A 22,340-nucleotide genomic window follows, 5' to 3' on the forward strand; every position below is an offset into this window, starting at 1 on the left:
TCTTAAATCTAAAAATCAGGTCTTATTTCAGATTTTACATGGAAAAGCAACACAAAGCAACATATTATGAAGGCAACATTCTGCAATGTTGTGATAAATAAAAGCATTTAACTGTTGCAATCTTTAAGCCAATCATTGCGATGGTTAAAGCAATACAGCGCAAGTCCCTTTATGCTTCCTGGTGGTCTAAAATGCATAATTTTATTAAATGCTTAATGCCCGCCTACCTACCACAAAATATCACAATATAAATCTGACCTTTATTCTTGCTGGCCATAGACAGAATGATTTTTCAACTTAGGTGTTACCTATGAAAACCATTGAAAGTGGTTAATGATCATAGGGAATGCCCACTCAATAACAAATAGCTCAGTGGTGTTTAATCACCATAAAGCTTCCTAATTACAAGCAGCTTTCCCTGTATAGGAAAAATACAAAATTTATAGGTGATCTCAGAGGTGATTAGCCAACTGGATATTGAGCATGATGTCTTAACAAAAAAAAAAACAAAAAAAAACTGGGGGACAGAAATCAACATTTAAAATAAATAAATGTATTTTTAGATTTGGACGAAGTATTACAGGGTTATAGCCCTGATAAGATATTTAGTTGCCTGTATTCTGTAGAAAGATTTCCCTTTGCTTTCTTGTCTTAGAGACCAACTGGAATAAGTGGTAATCTTAGGGTAAAAAAATCCCATTTTAGACAGCTGTCATCAGAACAATTGTCCTTATTGGAAGACTTCCCATCACCTCTTGCTCTAGATATATACCGTTTCCATCTATTTTCTAAGTAATAAAGGAGGATAAAATAATAAAGGTAATACTTGGAAAAGTAATTAGGTTTTGCTTTCTATATACACCCCAATGAAATATCTGCCTGTGTATGGCCACCACAAAACTAAGCATTTAATAAATTTAACATGTGTAGGCAAAATATACTGATGGATAGCCTATCGCTACTTATACAAACAGGGGCAGTCATAAATGTTATAAAATATAGTTAATGTTGAGATGAAAATAAACTTACTGTTCTACTGGTAACATCTGTGATACATACATGCTGTTATTCAGTTCATCTAGTGAAAATAGGGACATCTACAGTGGAAAAGATTTGAAATTAAAATTTCTTTTGCAGAGAATTTTATCTATGATTGCCTTCAAGGACGTAACTATAGTCACAGTAGACCATGCAGCTGCTATGGGGCCCAGCAGCAAAGCAGTACTGTCTTTGGCCCCAACACATGCAGTTACGACCCTGACTGCCTTACATGGTGGTGAGTGCATTCAGACCTGTGGCCTGTAAGCCACGGCTGTCTGCTTGCTGCGGGGGGGTTCTGGGTAATGTATCTAGACTAGCAATTTTAGTGGTTGGACATGCGTGGTTCAGACACCTACTCAATGAAGGATAATTGTAGACAAACTGGGATCTATTTGCTAAGGCAGCACTTGTTGCGTATTAAGCCCACCTCCTCATTCTGGCTAACATCTTAGATCATAGTGTGGTGTAATATTTGCACTGTAATACGGACCTGTTGTTATTTCAGGCATGGACATTACATATCAAATACTATATATATGTATTTTTTTTTGTACAAGGAAGCTTGTAGTGTGGAAGGTACTATGGATGACCACTCCTCCATGATTGCACCAGAACGCTGCCTCAAAGTATTGAAGCAAGAGATAGTAAACATTTTTAGAATGGTAGCCTGTGACCATTGGTTTTCTTTTAATATCACCTTTCTTTAAAGAAAACAAGATCACTTGTAACAAACCTGAAAGAGCAGGAACCCAGATGTGCCAGATTAGTCATTGAGATGCAATGAGTTTGCAAATAACAATTTCAGTAATGTTGCCACCTTGGTATGCTCTCTGCAGTATGAGCTGGTAACTAGAGAGGCTCAGGGTACTGCAATAACTGAAGATAGCCAAGAAGCATGACAGTGTTATGATTTATTTTTTGCTGGAGGCAGTAATTGTTACCAAATATTCTGGGCACCTCTAGATACATGGCTTTAAAGTGTTTGTTACAGCTATTTAATTTCCTGTTGCCATCTAATATATTTTACCTAAAGTTCAAACAGGTACCTATTATCTAATAATAGGTCAAATAATGTTTTATTTTAAACTACTGAATCTAAAGTATATTAAAGATCCACTAAGTAGTTCACATAACAGTAAACTTAACACTAGATGATTCACATAAGGTTTGTAGATACGGTAATTTATCTTTTTTTTTGTTGAGCAGCTAAAAGGTTGCAGAAACAAATGTCTAATTTTATGTATTGGAATGACTAAATCTGTATATTTAGGTATACTGTTGGTAACTGTTTCTCATTATAAAAATATAATATTTTTTAGGTTTCTGGGTCCTTTAATTGACATGTCCTGCTCCTTTTGTGAGATGTGGCATCCCAAAAACCTTGGGATAGGAGAGAAAATATTTACATTCATGTGATAGGGTATAGTGCACTATATTGAATTATTTCTTAGTCACATATATATTCCTAGTAAATGGTCTCTTTCTCAGGGGTCTCATTTGCCTGTCACCTGAGATAACCTGTGTAAAGAGACAATTTAAGTGAGGAAATGTCTGCTCAGAAACTGTTCAGATTCAAAACAATACAAATTGCACGCAGAATGCTAGTCTTAGCAAGTGGACTCCCCATGGTAACATGCAAATCCAATATGATTTATGGTTAAATGCTTGATATACCAGCAAAGTGGAATCATTTATCTTATTATTGTTTAATTTTATTTTGCTATACATTTATATGAGATATGCCCAATGCCTAAATAATAATCTAGACAACAGCTTCTATATAGCAATACAAACAAAATAAAACTAACCCGAAACTAGTTCTCACTGCTGTATAATAAAAAAACTTTGCTGACAGCTGAAACAGAATATAGTTGTCTAACAATTTTGGATTATAATATATTGTATTTAACTTAGAATCAAAGCACATCATATTTCTACTTGTTAAGTGTCCATTTTTACCAGAAATGTATATCTACCCTATGCTAAATGAGGATTCACAATTAGATATTTTCTCTAGTTAAAAAAAAAATCACACCTTGCATGTCTGCTAACCTAAAGGTGCATATCATTCTTTGTACAATATGGCAAGGATACTACATGTGAAATAAAGCTATGTAAAGGGCCAAACCTGATTGGCTGTAGCTGTTGCAGCGAAGGGCACGCTGGTGGCAGGTGTTGTTGCTGCAGACACAGTGGTGGGCGTAGCACCGTGCATCATGGGTACTTTCAAGAGGGAACCATGGAAGCGACATACAGGATGGTGGAGGGTTAATGGTAACCATAGCAACACATGGTGGATTGGAGGAGCGTGGTAGGTATCGCAGCAGCAAGCCATGTGACATCACCATAAAGGTTACACCGGGAGCAGCATGCAATCACAGTGCAAAGCAAAGACAGCATTATCAAAAGAAAAGAAAGAAAAAAAAAAGAGAAAAAAGGGAAAAGCTATTATAATTAGGGCAACTAAAACATTTCAAACACAATACAATTATAGGCACAGATAAGATATGTGTCTTTTCTTTCTGAAGACTTTCAAGACAGGAAATGAACAAGCCTATTGCAAAACACTAATGCAGATCTAGCAGTCTTTATGTTCTAATAATCCAATAATCTACGTTAATTGTACATGAAATATTTATACTTCTATCATGTGATCTACTTGTCCTTGTTAGGGAGATCAAATACCCAATGCTACTTTTGCTTCTAACTCATTTATTAAAAAGGGAAAATAATCATATTGTCTGTCTCAGAGATCTAGCAGCCTGATGGGTCTCCATAACAGACATTAAGCTTGATGTTGGTCACTCTGTGCCCTCTACATTTCCGTAACACGTAGGTATATAATCATTGTTAAGATTTTACTGGCTACCCTTATTAAAACAGCAAAGACCATCTTACCACTTGGAGGCCCCAACAAAAGTGTACACTGATGGACAGCCATCTTATAAGTGGCATCCCCAAAGCTAAAGAATTACCCAATGCCATTCGGCTATTACTATAATCAAAACAAGGCTCTGAAAAAAAAGCTTATAGTAAAACTATGGGGGAAAATAAAAAAATGTATTATATGGATGAAGTCAACCATTAGGATGAACAGCAGCTTTTGTTTTATAGAGTTCCCCCGTAACATAGTTTAATATTTATTATTACCAGATGATCCTACCAGTAAGTATGCTATTTTCCTATTTTTTTTTTTTAACTTTGTAGGCATGGTAGACTTAAAACCTAAATATTATTATTAAACTGAAAAAAAAAAATGACACTTACCTTTATTCCTGCAGATGCCTTAATAGCCGTGGTCCTTCCCGTGATCTGGACCCGCGTTGTCCTGGAATTCCTCTTCGTCGGGCGCCGCCATCTTCAATTCTCACTTCCATCTTATTTCTTGGTCTTCTTGGCATGACACTCCATCTCACACTGCGCAGGTGCGAGATCGGGTGACGTAGCCCACTGTAAAGGGAGGGGGGGAGAGCCGATCTCACTGCTTTTTCGTAAGATTGGCATCTTCTTCCCTTAATAGAAAAAAATGCCCCTTCTACACATGTCAGAGATAAAGGCATGCACAGAGGGAGCACCCAGAGCCTCCTGGGATGTGTGACGTAGGTATCCCGGGAGGCTCTGCACTCCCATTCAGTCTTGATCGCCGCGGCCATTAAGACTGAAAGGGGAGGTGCTGCACCCTTTTTAAATCAAAATTAAATAAAAAAAAAGCATTAAAAAATAAAAAAAAAGTAATTAACATTTGTCTGCCCTTTTATGTAAAGTGAAAATGTTCAGTTTAGGTACGCTTTAGGGTACTTACACATGTCAGATAGTAGTTGCCCAAGACGATCATGACCAATTGTCTCAGGCGACCAATATCTGACGTGTGTACAGCAGTCCCCTTGAAGGTGGACAGATAAAAACCGACTGGCAACCATTTGCATTTCTTTGGAGGAAATTGATGGTGCTCACTTGTCCTCATCAAAAAACAGAATGGCACTGTGTACACAGTAATCATTCCTATAATATGCGATTTCCACAGCTCCCTATTTTAAAGAAATATCCTTTTTTGAATCTCAATGAATCTGAGAATCTGACGTGAGTCCCAAATTTTTTTTGCATAAAGTGGAGAAGATTAAGAAACTCTGCTGCATTTTTATGGCTATTTGTTTATAATTAAGGCATGTAAAACACAGAGAGTAATAAGAAATCTCTTAACAGAGACTTCTTATTGTACAAGATACCAGAGTCTCTGTTCAAAACTAAATTAGTTTCAGCTGGCACTACAATTAATGCACCAGGATTATTTAATAAACTGAGCTCTAACATTATCAGTTTCCAACCCTAGTGTCTAGGAGAGCAGATATATGATGAATGACTTACTTTGAGTTACCTATGTTACATATGCATTTTTGTCTTACCTGTGGGGATAAATGCAGGTTGCTGTAACTGCATATTTGCTAGAGCCTGTTGGTAGTGGAAAACACTGGGGTTAAACACCGTGGTGGCCCCATTGCTTTTTTCAAGTGCTGGCCTCTTTGGTAAAGGTTGAAGTGCTCCAGGCTGCAGTGCCTGTGAACAGATGAAGTAATTACAACATACTGGAAACCAAGGAAGGCCACATTTGGCACAAAGCCTGATATATGTGAAGTCACCTGCAATTGTATCAATTGCCAAAGTCAGAAAGTAAAATTAACTGATTGCTATAACCAGATGAATTAAAAACAAAAATCACATAAATGTCCGAGGAAAACAGGTAAGAAATGGACAAGGTTCAGGAAAGATAGCAGGTTTAGACAGACATTTTATAAATGGAATGCAACAAGTCACTGTGGGCAACAGGATTTTGTCAATAAATTGGTAGCCAGCCTTACCAGTCATATTAAAACTCCAGAATATAACTTCAACATTTCAGTTAGGTCAACTTCCCACCATTGAGGGGTATTAATGCACATATATTATCTGAGTTGTTAAACAACACAGGTTGTGTAGGTATCGGTGATCCTACCCAGTCCCTCTTTTTTATGTATTTATTTTTTAAAGGACGCATATAACACACAAAATCACACACACAATTATTTACATTGTGTAGCACTACACTGTGTAAATGAGTTGGGGTCCTGTAAAATTGAATGACACTAAATGCACAAACTTTGTGTTTCAGTTGCACGCTTTGGTAAAAACTTGGCTTACCAAAAGCCAAGTTTGAATCTACTTCTTCTAAAATTTCTTTACTGTAATTATCTAGTCATTCTGCTGCTTTTTCAGTGACCCAGCAGTTAAATCTCTTCAATTAGTAGGTAGTAGGGTAAGAAGATCTCCCAGAACCCCCCCAACCCCCGTTACCTCTGCCAAGCCCAGTGGCGTTAGGCTACGAACACGTCAGATGATTCTTGTCCAATTATGGTTTCAGGACTAGTATTGGACAAAAAAAAAATCTGACTTGTGTACAGAGGCCTTCCAACATCGTTCATGGATCCATCCTGGTGGATTCAAAAACAATGAACGATTATAATGCAAGTGAAGGGGAGAGAGTGCGCTAGTTCTCCTTCTCCCTATAGACCAGAATGACCCTGTAGGTACAGCGCTTGTTCATGCATCTTTCAGTCTTTTGTGTCGAAAGTGTGTATGTAGCCCTACATTGAGGCTGAATCTGCTCAAATGGTTGTGTCGGACCCTCCTGAATTCACTATGCACATGCAGCCCAGAGAGTAGGCTAAATATATATCATCTTCTCATGTAACTTCTACATAAATGTAAGGTTTTTGTTTTATTAACATTCCTAAGGCTTCCAATTGACATTTTATTTGTTTTTAGATTTACCATTTTAGGCCCAAGATCTGTGATATGAGCTTAGCTTTTAATATAAATGGCAGTAAATGTTTCCTGACTCCATAAAATTTCCTTGTTGGCTCTAAGTTTGGACTTAGCAGTTGTCGTATTTCTAAAAATGGACACTCCTGTATTTACACAGCTTTAAAACAGAATCTAAACTGCAGTTAGCAAGACTAGACATTTAACACAGCAGAAATAAATTAATTGGCATAGATGGTCAGGGCACGCAGAATGTATTTCTGGTGAAAGCAATCAGGATTGACAATAGGTGCCCTTGTTCAGGGTTGCATTCTAAAGCCGAAGGGGTTGGCACTTCGAGTCATATTGCTATTTACAATCTAGCTCTTCTGTGTTCCTCTAAATTAAATCCATTTAAAAGAAGTTCAAAATAAAGGCAAGTGTAGGAGGACGAGGATGTTTTCACCAAATATAATTTTGACCTTGAATAAAAGATGTTTTTGATTTTACCACTGAAATATTACCTAATAAAGTATTACTCAAAACAGGTGGAATGTTAGGAAAAAATGATTCTATATTAGTGCAGAGAGAATGGTCTTAAAAAGTGGAGCTTGGGCCTTAAGGGAGAACTTCTGTTCTTACATTAAATTCCACAATTCCTCACGCACCACCTCTTATCATTAACAATCAACTCTCTTCTCATGCACAGAGGCACTCGTCAGGGTTTCTCCCTCTCCACTAATATCCAGTCTGGGGCTTGACCCTCCTCTATGTCTCTTGTCCTCCAATACACAGTTCACAGGCCTGTCATTGTTTAACACACAATTAAAAATCACAGTCTTTGCTAAAGATATCCTCCTACAGTAGAACCCCGGTTATCCAGAACTCAGATAACCGGAAAATTCAGATAACCTGCACCCGACAGCTCCGCTTTCTTGAAACCCTGAAGATGGCTTAAGTGTCATCAGGGTTTCCCTTTTCTCAGCCATTCAGCACTAGAGGTGGATAGGGACAAGTCTCCTCATTCAAGTCTAGTGCTGGCTGAATGGCTGAGAAAAAGGAATTTACCTCAGTTAACTGGAAACTACACTTATCCGGAATCGGCCATCTCCATGGGTGCCAGATAACCGAGGTTCTACTGTATTTTTCCCTTATCCTGCTCCTTCTCTACCTTGCATTATGTCTCTTTTTAAATGATTCTAAACAATGACTGGCTATACAAACAATTCTAACAAATCAATAGCATTATATCTGTATCTTGCTCTACATGCAATGCAATGAAAGTTTTATTGACACTCTCAAACCCTCAACCAAATTTCAACTTTATCAATGTTTTTGGAACTTCTCTGGTATTTAACTAGGTCATTTGAGGAAGACCCCTTCGTTGCTATCCCTTAGATAAATAACTTTTCTTCCACCTCCCATACTAGTCTCAGCCTAACAAATCTTAATTTCTGAGTATATTATGCTCTTCATCCTCTTTTCATATCTGCACTCTCCTTTATTCCTGCTGACAGTACTGAAATCAATAGCCTTACTATATTACTATATACTATGCATTTTATATGCTAGCTGTGTCAATGCTCATGGCCTAGAAAATCCACTACTTGTTTTACTAATGCTACCTCTGACCATGTATGATGGTATGATGTAACTGATGTTTCACAGTTGTGTTTACTTTAGCTGCATGGATCCTAATTAATGTGTCACTTTTATACAATGTGATTTGCATATTTATTTATTGTTCAAACATAATAAAAAAAAAATTTAGAAATAAAGTAGGGCTTAACTGTATTTAAATAGCTTTTCTCAAACTCATTGGGCATGACTTTCTCATTCTCTTTCTTCAAATTCATCTTTTCTAGCTATCTTTTCTACAGTTAGTTGTATACAACTACAAACTGACAAGGGGAGTATTTGTATTTATAGCCAGAGGAGGTCCAAGGTGACAATGATGGTCATTTTCGAGTCTCCAAAAATGCCTTTTTTTTAATGCAGCAAAAGGTTGAAAGCATTTTCATCCTTATCTGCAGGTAAAAAAAGCAGATTGGAATCATGCTCCGACTATCTGAACTAAAGCTGTGTACACACGTGCAATTTTTGTCGTTGGAAAGGATCTTTCACGATCCTTTCCAACGACAAAGGACTGCACGATGCATGAACGGTGCTGCACATACAGCACCGTTCTGCTCTATGGAGAGGGGAGGGGGGAGCGACGGAGCGGCACCCTGCTGTGCGCTCTCCCCTTTCCCTTGCATTAGGATCGGTCGTCGTTCATTGTTCGTGGATCCACGGACGATGAACAACACCGACTGTACACACGCCAGATTCTTGCCTGATATCTGGCCGATGCCGATTATCGGGCGAGAAAAACCTGACGTGTGTACGCAGCTTTACACATGCTCTCCGGGAAGACTTTGTTTTGAATTCATGGAGATAGATGCCTATGTGCAGTTATTCCCTAAGCAAGTGAGCGAGATACATTTGGAAGGAAGCACATCAAGCATGCTGTAGGGGGGTAACATCAGCTGTATGCATTCACACTGCAGGCAATATTAGCCTATCTTTCTAAGGGGCTCCTCATTCCTAATGCATTTTTTTGTACACCTACTTTTTATCTGTATGCAAGATGATGCAAAGCATCTGAATGAGTTTGGGCTCAGCTGATTAAAACCTTTCCATCTACTGCTGGACCCTTCCGTAAATACTGAGATTTTATTGTTTATAAAATAATGCCCTATTCTGGTTCCTTTTCAGAGTAGAATGTTTCTTTGTGTGCAATCCTGTTTAATCACTGCTGTGTTATTCTGTACACAAATCTCTGGTGCATGTGCTCTTGACATAGAAAACTGAAGAAGATTGGCTGAAATACAGAGGTACACATTTATAAATTGAGGGAAATGCATAGTTTGTTCCTTACTGTTCATTTGCTGCACAATTACTTGTCGGGTTGAGGGACTGTTATAAATCATGTTCAAGATCAGGTTGCCATTACCACAAATCAGTCTGCCCTTCGCATGCCTTCACTGTACCTCGGCCATGCTGCAAATAAGTATTACAGATGAAGCTAGACAGCTGGATTTGCTTAGACTGATCTGTTATTACCTCTTAGTATCCACATCTTTAAACTTCACTTCTCCAAGGTGCACATAAACACCATATAAGTTTTTGTTCAAGGAGTCCAGGAATTGAGTGTCTTAATGGATTCCAGATCTATATATCAGATCTGAAAGTACCATCAGTGCCTATGTGTGGAAGACACCATGCAATTAACCATGCAATTAAAGGTAGATCAGTAATGTAAAATGTCAAATTCTGTTAAAGAAATTGAATAAAATAATTAATTGATCTAATGAGTTGAAAGGAAAAATGATGTTTAGCAACAACATCTGTATTCAGGTTAATACACACACACACGCACACACATATATACATACATACTAATATAAATACATATATATATATATATATATATATATATATATATTGAACCTAACCCAACAAGATCTGCTAGGATTACCATGGATCCTTAATAGATCCTTCTAAACTACTAAAACAGAAAAATGCAAATTATAAGGACAGAAACTAAGGAATATAATCTATGACATGACATCATCCTGTGACCCACAGACAATCTCATTAACCATTTGTACACTAATGTACTGAACATGTACAAGTCCCACACTGGGCATTTGAATTGCTTTTCCAGATGATGAATTACAATTTTGAAATTGCAGTACTTTGTGCATTGATTTAAAAAGTTACAGATTTATAAAAATCAGATTAGAGTGTTGTCCATGTCATTGGAAAACACACACACATATTCCAGCTAGCTAAAAGAAAGTTAGCTGCTGGTAGTTGATGGCTACTTAACAGAATTAGCAAAAATCACATTTCTGCGCCAATACTTTAAACTGTATTTCTTTGGTTTTGGTACCACACCTTTCAGCAGCTAAGTATTTTCAATAACACTTCAGCAGCTTAAAGAATAAACCTACTTTTGGGCACTTGGTACATGAACAGCACACAGTGATGAGGAAAATGAGGTATGTTTTGAATACAAAGGGATTCACTTCAAAAAGAGGAGAAGGAATTGTTGGCAGGAGTTAAAGCAACACAAAACTTAAACCATTACAGGGTGAAAAATCTGGTTTGCAGCTCAATTATTTAAAACAGATTAAGGTGTGTGTATTGCAACTGTAACTATGGTGCACATGTAGCCTACAGAAGACATTAAAGCCCATTTTCAGTAAAAACATTTTAAATTTAGAAAGGAGTTAGAAAGAATTACAAATTATTTTGGGATGACGTGTATTTTTTTTGACTATGGCTCCTTTAGGGGAATTTTACCTCTTCTTTTAGGAAAAAGAACAGCAAGAACTACAAGGAAACAGCAAGGTTCAGACAGCAATATAGACGTGACCAAAGCTCTCTCCCCTTCCTTACTATTAAATTATTTATTGTGTCTGTCTGTGCCCCATTGCAGAAATTTTATATTACTTTCTGTCTGTATGACCATGTCTCCCAGCACAGGAAGTGAGGGAAACATTTGGCAGATGCTCCAACCCTTCCAGACCCATCTAAAAACAAACAGTAGTACTGGCTTTAAACAATTTGCATGAAAAGCACAATAAACCTTCACGTGAAAACCTTCTACATCCCATTGTTATTGCACTCAAAATAACCTTCTATGATGTCCAGAAACACTTCACTATACAGGTTTAGATGTTGTACTTTAGTCTCATGATGTCCTTTTCTAACTTACTGTCACCTATTTCTCTACTGAAAATAGAATATGAATTTACCTTTAATAAGACACTCTCAGTAAATGCTACTGGTCTTTTTTGGGTTATTTTGTGCTTGTGAGATAATGACAATACTAATGATATTTAGGAGCCTTTAGTGAAACCAAGTTAACCAAGCCTCTAAATGAAACGTGATTCTTCCTCAACTAACTATGGGCAACTAATTCAGCTGAGTTTATACAATCATTCTAGATACAATAATGATGTTTAAAGGGTAATAACCCATTTGAAATAATTAGATTTCTGTTTAGAAACACTTAAAAAAAAGTTCTGTTTGCCTCTGCACATGGATTACTGCACTTTACACTGCTCTTTGAAACATCATTATACGCCTAAAACAAGTGTGTTGCATGTAGAAACCCAATTCATTGTCATTATCCACATTATCAGAGTAAAATTTAATTTTCTGAATTCTGTTTTACATTGTCCTGAGTGCTACATACTATGTTCTTTGTAGTCCATTACATAGACCTGACCCCTGCATTCTGCGCTATACGTAATCCTGACCAAAGTGTTTATTTTCTTAACAGTTAGCTAAAGTTTGCAATGAATCGTTTTCTTCTTTAGGGTAGGCTTGGATCAAACTGTGTTTTTCTAAACTTAAGGCTTAGGTAAGGTAGATTCTCATTCATAAAACGCTACTTATAGTGTGTTTTGTGGATTTAAGAACTACATATTGTATACTGTGTATACTGTGTTTGGCAATGCTTCTTTAAGTCACATTCAATATTTAATGCAATTTAGCCACATTCTTTTCCAAACTACATGTCCTAACCTCCACCATCCCAATGTGTCCTTTAGTAAGTTGGTAGGGAAGAATTGTCATTAGGACAAATAGAGAGAAAGAATCTCCCCAATTGGAGGGAGTTTGTGCAACCAATGGGGAGACATTCGCTCGCTTCCTGTGTGGTAATGAAATAAATAAAAGCAACATCTCCTAGTGGGGGCACACATGGCAGTTCTAACATTTTTAAAGTAGAGTGGAAATGTTATTTTTTCAGGTTGATATTGTTGTGAGTCTTCGTTTAGGTTATTCAAGGAAGGAAGATAAAATCTCTCCAACGGGACACAGACAGCAGTAAAACACAAAATAGCTCATAACCTGCTTAACTCTAACAAAACCAAAGTGTATTACTTTAGCTGGAGATGGGCTTTAATACTATGACCAGAGAGATATGTTTTATTTCACGTGTTATGCTTTCCACCCTCAATAATTAGGCTCATATCATAATAACCCTTCTAAAAATGTACACAAAAAAAAGTCACAGAAAGGGCAGCAAATATTGATTGAATCATAAAAGGATCAGGTTGGCCAAATAGCCAATTCATTTTCTGTTTACATCTCTATCAGGGCTATTTAAAAAAAAAAAAGTTATAGATCAATTTTATATACTAAACACAAAAGACATGTCATTCACAAGCCAACATAGGCAGGAGCCTAGGTCATGATGGATGTTCACTGAGCCTAGCTATTGTTTCAATGTCCCAATAGTCCAGGAAAGCCCAGTTTGCTGAAGTTGTGTACCTGCCTGTCACATCACAAAGAAGAATAGACTTGTAGGCAGTTGGTGTTTGATGGGGCCATGGCAGAAGTGACATTGCAAAAGGTGAGACTTCCCTGGACATATTGCAGTCATTATTAATGTCAATGATATGGGTGGAAGGTCAAAATGCTACCTATGGCTCACTCTGTCCTTATCCATCGCTGATATTTATTATGAACAACATTTATTGTCAGATACAAGCACAAGTAGGAATAACTGTGTAATTGGCCTATTTAAATTAGGATAATCAAGTGATTTAGCAACAGAAACCTTGGCTGCAAACCAGGAGATATCAGTGAATGTATGAGAACAGGAATTCATGTATGCAGTTTATAGGTGAGTAGGAATCCATGCACTTGTTGATGGTTACATGCAAAGCAAGAAGGTCAAAGGTCCAAGTACCAGGTCAAGGGTGGCCTTGCGGGGTCGCTTCAGTGATGTAACAGCTGGCTGAGTCTTAATTAGCAGGCAGGGAGCACATGATGGCAATGGACCAATAGTGATCAAGCACAACAACAAAACAGCAAGCAGAGGTGCGTCATAAGAAGAGCGACATTGTAAACAGGTGAAAAGAAGAAAAAAAGAATGCATTATACAATGTATTAAAAACTAAGCATGCATTGAATGGTGACTATTGTTAATGCAATATATTAAAAAAAACGAAACAAAAAAACAAGCTTAAATTTTATAAGAAAAAATAAAGCAGCAATCAATGACATAATTTTCCTCAACTTACTTAACTCACAAGACAGCAGTAAATGTGGTTATTATGCATTAATTAAGTCATTTTATACTTTGGAATTTAATCAATCAACGGCCATATAGGCTTCGGTAATACAGCTGACTATATAACCTCTTTGTAAAAATGGTTATCTTTATTAAATGTGACACCCAGTAGTCAATAGCTTGTATTAATGGTGCGAATATGACTTAAGTAAATAAAGGCTGCTGCTTCAAATTGTGAAAAAGCAATTTATAATGATGCATAACAACTAAAGGCATTTAAAGTGCAGTGGGGCTATATTTCATGTGAATGGATGGAATACACATAACATATGGTACATATAAATCCTAATTTTACATCTCTTTTCATACCATACCTAGACAAGATCAAAGGCCTCTTACAGAATAAATCCTAATTATGTTATTAAAATGATCTTTACCAATCTGACGAGCACTAACTCTTCATCTACTGGAAAAATTTAAAGGAGGACAACTAAGAACTAACTATAACTTTGTGGAATGTTAAAGCAGAACTTAAGTTTAAAAGGCAGAAATGAATACAGCTCTGTTTGCATTAATACATAATTACATTTATTTTTTACTGCAAACAGTGCAAGTACTGAACTGGACCTGGTATCAGACTCTTGCAATCCCTGTACAGCAACACTCAAAAAACATGCTGACAAAAGGTTGCAGGAGTATGACAGAAGAGTTCATTAGTTTGCTGCTTTTTCTTTCACTTTCTAATCCCAGAGTGGAGGATAAACATGGCCTGTAAGTGGTACTTACTGCAACAAAATATAATTAGTTCCCCTTCTCCGGCAGACAGGATTGTTCTAAGAGTTATGCAAGTCCAAGGACTGCATTGACAAGAATACAAATCCTTTGGCAACTAAAAAAGCTCCCATATAAGTATTTTATTTTTGAATTTTGTGGTTTGACTGGGGTTCAGTTGTAGGTTATAACCACTGGGTGTTTATCTAAGCGGCACACAATGGACCTTATTTATTATAGTTCTCCAAGACTGGAGAAAGTAGACTTATGGGTGAACATGGGTGATCCAGCAAACCTGAAATTGGCTCTGGTACCGAAAAGAAAACTTTTGCCGACCAATAGGAAATGATTTTCAAGAAATGCATATCAGATTTGCTGGTTCACGTTATGGTTGGTTATGATAGTCTATCTTTCCAGTTTTGGAAAACTTAAAAAATTAGGCCCAATTACTTGAACCAAATTAAAACCAAGTACCTGTATTGTACAATCATGTGTTTACTGTTGAATCAGACTGCAGGCACAGACTGGCGAAGTCTTCTAAGCACACATTGAGGTTCTAACAGACTTATGAGGATATTGTGATACAGACCAACATGTGATGTGCTGCAGTGAATCCAAAAACAGACATGTGTAAGTAGCTATTTTATAGCTCATTTTTTTCATTTTTGTTTACAGTTTCCCTTTAAGATTGATCCAGAGGTCTGTAAAGCAGCAGTGATTGATAACACAATAACATGTATTATTGCAGTGAATGAACACTTAGATACAGCATTCACACTGACTAATATCGGTGAATGAACCCTCCCACTGCAGCCCATGTAAGGTGAAAAAGCCTGCCATACAATGCTTGCCAAGTTTAAATATGTACGGACCCCAGATTTTTTCTGCCCAAGATGAAAATTTATGATCATCTTTGGTAAAAATCCAACCAATTTTACAGCTGACCCCAGATGTTGGTTAGTAATTCACCATGCCGGAACTTAACGACCAACACGAATGACTATGATTGCTTTCTAAATTGAAAGATGCTGCATGGCACCTCCCTCGAAAGCACAGAACAGTGCTCACATGTTCATCATAGAAGTCACTGGAAGTGGTCAGTATTGATCATTTCCAAAACCAGGTAAGAGTAAATCTCTTCAAAGAGAGAATAAATACTCTCTTAGACAGATTTCTTCTCAATTTGTATTCAGGTTGAAACATAAAAGTTGGGATTTTTTCAGTTATTTTTTGTCCCAACCATATTATTCACCGGTTGAATTATTCACCGGTAGACTTAAAGAATCAGTCTCCCAATGGAGACCCTAAACCACCAAAATCCAAAGATTCCGATCACTTACCACTAATTTTGGTTTTAGATGCACTTTAATGCTGGATTCATGCATGTTTTAAATCAACAGAAACACATCAAAATGAATGTCAACACAATAAGATCTGTGTCAACCTGTGCTGGAACAAATGTAACAGCTCACTGCCACCAACAGTTGTCCTCTGCTTTGAAAGCTTGGGTCACAAAACCAAAACAAATATATCAGTTTCTATGGCTTATCAGTGTTCTACCCAGCCCCTTTTAGCTGGCTGCACCACCTGGCACTTTTCAGAAACCACCCGACTTTTGGATGGTTACTGAAGAGTTGGGTCACAATACAGGAGCCACCACCCACCTACAATTTCCTCCCACCCGGCTCAAATAAATTTCTGGGTTGAGCACAGAATTATGGATACTATACAAATGGTTTTATTCCTCTAATGTTTGTGATAACTTAAGATTTGTTTAGTTTAGTCTTAACAATAAAACAAAAGCATGCCAATGTCACTAAGTGCACTTACCCCAGGAGACTACTATCTGCCAGGTAGTCCCAATACACTATCTTAGTATGTAATGTTAACAGCACATTATCCCTACTTGTCCTCTACATGTTGTCATATTCTATAACTCCATTAACACTGCATTATTATACAGAACTTGTATACTTGCAAATTTATATTCTCCGAAACTATACTAGTTGTAGATGCTGGCAATCCTTGTCTAGTAACTTCGGTTTACAAATCATGTGATAGTTACCCTGATTCATCAAGCTTCAAGGTCTTACTGCCCAAACTACAGGTGAATTTATCCAAGTAAGCAATGAGCAGCGAGTGTCAATTGATCGATTTACAGTGCAGCAGACACAACCCAGTTGACATAAAGATAATTTCTATTGGTGCCAGGGGCTCAGATTCTGTTTGTTCCTTTCTCAAGTGAAAGGCAAATCAGTAGTTCTGAATGACTTAATGAGTAGTGTGGGTAAGGGATTAGAAGTTGCTTTGAAGCTTTAAAGGCTTTGCATTTTGTTGGATGCAGCAAGCGTGTTTGGACTTCTAATATATCCAGCAATGCAGCAACATTTAAAAAGAAAAGAAAGTCCATTAGTAACGTTTTGAATATAACATTTTGAATGTTGTGATTTTTATTTGCAGGTAAAGTAGACCTCTTTACAACTTTCTGTATTCACCTAGGTTAGCTATTTCACTGATCTCCCGTTGTCACCAGTTGAGTTGACCCTCTATATATAATCTTGTTCATTCTTGTAGCCCAGTAATCATAAGGTTGGTTTGACAACTCTTGCTTGGTCAGAAAACAACTTCCTCAGGATTCTGCAAAAACCTTCTTCCAGTTAAGTCAAAAAGAAAAAAAATGCACCTGTCTTGTGAACTGAAATGTAATTATCACAAAGATCAACTGACTGCAGTATTTTTGTTTTTTTACATGTGGCTACTGCATGGTAACCACAGTCTACATGGGGATACCACAACTACATGCAGCTGTGCTATTTAGATACCAATGACATATGAACACATTAATCTACATCTATAACTTATTTTGGATGAAGTAGGAAATAGGTTAAAAAAAAACAATAATGTATTTTGCTGTTTAACTTGCCAAAGGATTTGAAATTCTTCACAGTCTTTTGGTTTTGGACTAGTTCCCATCAGTGCATTGTGGTAATGTGTGCATTATCTCAATGTACTGGTGGGAATGAGGCAAACAGGTGACACATAGTTCCCGATAAGGCAATCTATTATTCCTATTTAGTGATGCAGCTTCCTTTTTCAACTTTATACCCGCAGCCCTCTCTTGGACAGCACTTCAGCATACCCACCTCTGTCAAGGGAACATGAGCTGTCCTGAGGAGCAGTAATGCTAAACCAAGAACAATCCTGACTACTAAGGTGTGTACACCAGCGGACACACATGTATGTATTTCAGGCATTCATTTAGCATATTTTCAATTTAAAGATGACTGCAGGCATTTATAAAACAGAAAATCAACAGAAACAAAATAATACAAAAGTGTTCAGTCTACTAAAACTTTATATATGCCTCCCTTATACATTTACAGGGCAGCAATTTCTAAAAAAGTGAAGAGAAACGTTTCCATTGTTAGAGCAATTAGAGATCTTGAATGCTTACTACAACACAAGAAGTTTCTTGGTCCTTCACTTTTTATGAACTTGCACCAGTGGTTCTTTGATAAACAATTTCAAGAATTAATAGCAGTGTAATAACTATGGGCCATGTGAAGAGTTAAGTACATGATAATTAGCCCCCAGACAGCATTACTCCAGAGAAAGACTAGGCAAGCTCTTACCATAGCAGCTGCGGCTGTTTGGTTCACCTGGTGCTGAGCTGCCTTTATTTTGGCTTGCAGGTGTGCAGGGGGGTGAAAGTACTTGCATTTCTCCCTGGAGCATCTGCCTTTGATGTAATCCATGCAAACTGTTACAGTGTTCTCGTTGGTGTCGATCATGGCAATATCTATCGGGTGCGCATAGCGACAGTCATTTTCACCTCGGGTGCAGTTCCCACGCTGGAATTCTCTGCAAACCTGAAACAAAAGAAAATGGGGTAATAAAATGAAATAACCTGGGATTTTGTTCCGCAAAGCACATAAGACAGATCATTGTTTCAATTAAAGCTTACCACCAGGCATGAATGTTATAAGCATTCTTCCCTAGGCTGCAGGGGTTAAAGGATAACCGTACATTTAAAGTAAAGTTATCCACTGCCCTCTTCCCACCAATTGTGGTGAAATAACACTATATCTAGGGATAGATGTCCCCACGATGTGTCCCTGGCTTTGATCAGCACAATACTCTGTCCATTACCCAGTAGCTGGTCATTTGAAGGATTGGAGCTGGTGTCTTAGTACACTGCAAAAAGTATATCTAAAGGTCTAATGGCACTTACAAGATATGGTATGCTATTTACAGTTCATCACTTAAAATGAGAGGGTATAAGTACAGTAATTCTTTCAATGCTAGTATTTGTCGAGAGGAAACAAAGAACCGCTTTATGTACATTATCTCTCCTTCCCAAAGGCTTCCTTCCCAGCTGCACAACCAGTCACCTGAAGCCACTTCTCTTTCCAACTCTAAAATATAAAAGTCCGCTGATGTCACCAAGGACTAGTCTTCTGCACTTCAACTCGCTCAGCGCTTGCCCATGAAACGGAACAGGGTCAAGGTAAGTACCTGTTTGTTCGCTCTAGACAAACATTAGCATTAAGGTGCTATGCATGACACCTGGATCTATCCTTGCCCAACCCTATTGTGGAGGATATAAGTTGGTAATAGTAGATTCATTTTTTTGTTATTGATTAATATATGAAACTTATATGCCAGTTTTTATTAGCCACTTATATGGTGATATTCTACAGGTGAGAAGCAACTAGGCCATAAAGTGGAACACCAGGTAAAACAGCTAAATTTGCAGGTAAAATACATTTACCATTTCAAAGCATTTTAACAGACATTTTCTACAGTGAACATAGGTCAGATTTTGATTCACTGTTTAATAGGGCAGCTGAATGAGCAAGAAAAAAAGCTTTATTGATCAACTTAAAAAATAAAAAATGAATTGCTTACTAAGACATGATCATGATGATCAGACATGGGCTCCCCTAAGACTTCTCTATTTGAGCTCTTGCTTAGTTGCTCTGACAGAGTGGGACTTCCAGGTATGGGGGGGTTGTGGAGTTATCCATCTGGGTGAACTACAGGGTCAAATCCTTCAGGAAGGGAGCAAGTCAGAACCTTGTTGGGGGTGAACTATCAGGAGGCAATGGCCATCTGCCCTAAATGGGGGCAGTGACAGTACCTCTAATTACAAACTATGTGTAGTTGCCTGGCTGCACGATGAATAAATTGTGTGTAAAACCACATGATTGCAAGCTAAAATAGTAAACAAACAAAATTTGTACTTCATATATGTGATATTAGCCATTTCTTTTTGGCATTTCACTTTAATAACTTTTTAACCCTATAGGGGCTGTGTACCTTTTCTTGCAGCCTGTGATAACCCCTTGTTAATTAATGTTGCCACTGATTGTGATGTCTTTCCTAGGGCTCTATTGTTTATTCCAGCACATAAATATTGTTACAGTATCTCACAGACCAATCAATAGCTTAAATGCTGGAAAAAAGCAGTGTTAATGTTACTTCTAAAGTACGTGGCAAACAACTTTAGGCTAACACTTTTTTATTCTTCCTTTCTTTTTATTAGGGGAACAAAATGTCCTGGAATCCCCTATACTGAGAATCTGTCACCTTTTTACTCATGTGCTTACAATCCCTATAAGCTTGGATTTGCTTTCCGTGCCCATAGTGACTTACTGCACATTTTTCCTGGGTAGAGGCGCCACTATACAATCATGAAGGTAACATATGAGGAGTAACACATTTTCTATTATAAAATCTAGCTACACTGCCAAGCACTGGATGAAGAGAGATATACTTTGCCTTGTTTAAACAATGATTGATTTAGTAATGATTCCACAAGCCATTGAGACTATAAGCAGAAGATAAAGAATGCTTCTGACAACATCCCAGTGTAAATGTAAGGATAAAGTATACTGCTGCACAAAATGTAGATGGATCCACAAATGGCTCTTCTCCCACAAAGTTTGCTAACTTTATACCTGCACAGCTCTTAGAAGACAGTCTCTAACCTTCAGAATAGGACATTTATCTGCTTAGAAATTATGTAAATGTGACACTGAGTAAAGGTATGTAGCCAATTCTTGCATACAAATACTTAAAAAACATACAAATATTAAATAAAATCCAAAACTCTGCTTTACATTAAGGGGAACAAAGGTTTTCTGCATGGAGGGGTTGGCTGTTGCCATAGTATACCCTGCAGCTTTTATGATGCCCTCTCAGGTGACATGGCTTTTTTCCATATATTATGCAACATTTTACATTTAACATATGTCAATCTGTTGCAACCATTACATAAATGTCATTTGAGAAAAACAAGGAAAAAGGATAAATAATTTTGTATTGATTTTCACTTCTCATCCCATCATTTCCTACAAGACAATCATTTACCACTTTTATTTCATTAAATGTCAACTAATAACACAGGCCTTCCTCTGCCTGGCTTCTGGGAGCCATTAAAAGGAATAGAATTCTGTTGCTATGAAAATGTCATACAGGAGGTTCATACTGCAATCTATTTGTTAGCCCAGGAAAAAAAGCAGACCGGCTGGAATGCCATAAAGTCCAAAAATGTGATTTATACAAATGCTTTGTTTCAGAAGAAACAATAGACTGCAGTCTACAGTTATATTTAAAAGTAAATATCTTAATTATCAGGTAGTGGTGATACTGATGCCACAGAGCATGGAGAAGATATAAAACATCATAGGACTGGTCTGCATAGGCTGGTAAAGAAGGCACAGGGGGTCATTTCTACAACTCATTCTCTTTTAAAAATTTAGGCTTAAACCATTGAGCTCATGTTTTTTGTTTGAAAGAATGGAAGCCTAACCTGGCAAACAGTAGCCAAGAGGCTGTAAATCTAAGTATGAAATAATAATATACAATATTTCATATTTACCAGGCTAAAAAAAACACAAAAAAAAACAAACATGTTTAATTATAGAAAGAATAAAGGAAAAAATATTTTAAATACATTTGGTAGATATGTTCAAATGTTTCTTTATATTAAGTGCATGTAATACAATGTAGAACACAATTCCCCCTGGGAATTGCAGGATAGGTACGCTGGGCTTTGTTGCTTGGAAGGTGCTGAGAAGATGCTTACAAGAGAGCAGAGCACTTGGATGATTTTATAAATACACTGCTTCACTTCCATTGTTCACACATTAGGGGATCACAAAAGGTGATTTAAGGTCCTGATGCAGCAAACAATACACATGTTGTATCAAAGATGTATTGGAATTCAATCATGAATGAATGGTGCTGAATTCTGGAATTAGAATAGACAGCATTGTAGTGCAGTAAGATGCCCCAAACCAACAGTGTGAATGAAGTCTATAGGTACCCTCTCTGATGAGACGCCAGCTGCACAATTTCATTTTGATCTGTGGTATGGGGAGGCTCCATGTCTGGCACCTGTTTTTAGTTGGCATGTTCCTGCTCTCCCCTGTTCTAGCTGCAATTACAAGTGAATGGAACACTTTACAGCGCACATTTAATAGCAAACCCTGAGGGCAGTAAGGCTGCATGATTGATTGACAGGGTTGTGCAGCCTACAGGCAAAACATTAACCACGTTTCTTACCATTACCATCATTTTAAGTTGTGGTAAAGCTGTGTATATGGAGAATGCCTGCCCTCATAAATAATGTGAGGAATATATTGGGATATTGAGATGAATGATTTTTGCTTTT

The 22,340-nt window shown here is 37.4% G+C and overlaps 1 protein-coding gene across 8 annotated transcripts in view; it reads right to left on the reverse strand.

The window, feature by feature from the left end:
• The window catches only part of MBNL3 (muscleblind like splicing regulator 3), a 112,684-nt gene that overhangs the window by 20,176 nt on the left and 70,168 nt on the right, over positions 1 to 22,340 (reverse strand). For 4 of the 8 annotated variants that reach the window (XM_072431471.1, XM_072431464.1, XM_072431465.1 and 1 more), the window contains 4 exons: positions 18,295 to 18,531; positions 5,445 to 5,595; positions 3,170 to 3,264; positions 1,030 to 1,097 (listed from right to left, as the gene is read on the reverse strand). In XM_072431471.1, the coding sequence (XP_072287572.1) occupies positions 1,030 to 1,097; positions 3,170 to 3,264; positions 5,445 to 5,595; positions 18,295 to 18,531 (551 nt within the window). Of the gene's footprint in view, positions 1 to 1,029; positions 1,098 to 3,169; positions 3,265 to 5,444; positions 5,679 to 18,294; positions 18,532 to 22,340 lie in introns of those variants that run through there. The other 4 variants (XM_072431468.1, XM_072431467.1, XM_072431469.1 and 1 more) reach the window with 4 other exon arrangements.

This window comes from Pyxicephalus adspersus, chromosome Z (assembly GCF_032062135.1).
Source record: "Pyxicephalus adspersus chromosome Z, UCB_Pads_2.0, whole genome shotgun sequence".
Classification (NCBI taxonomy): domain Eukaryota; kingdom Metazoa; phylum Chordata; class Amphibia; order Anura; family Pyxicephalidae; genus Pyxicephalus; species Pyxicephalus adspersus.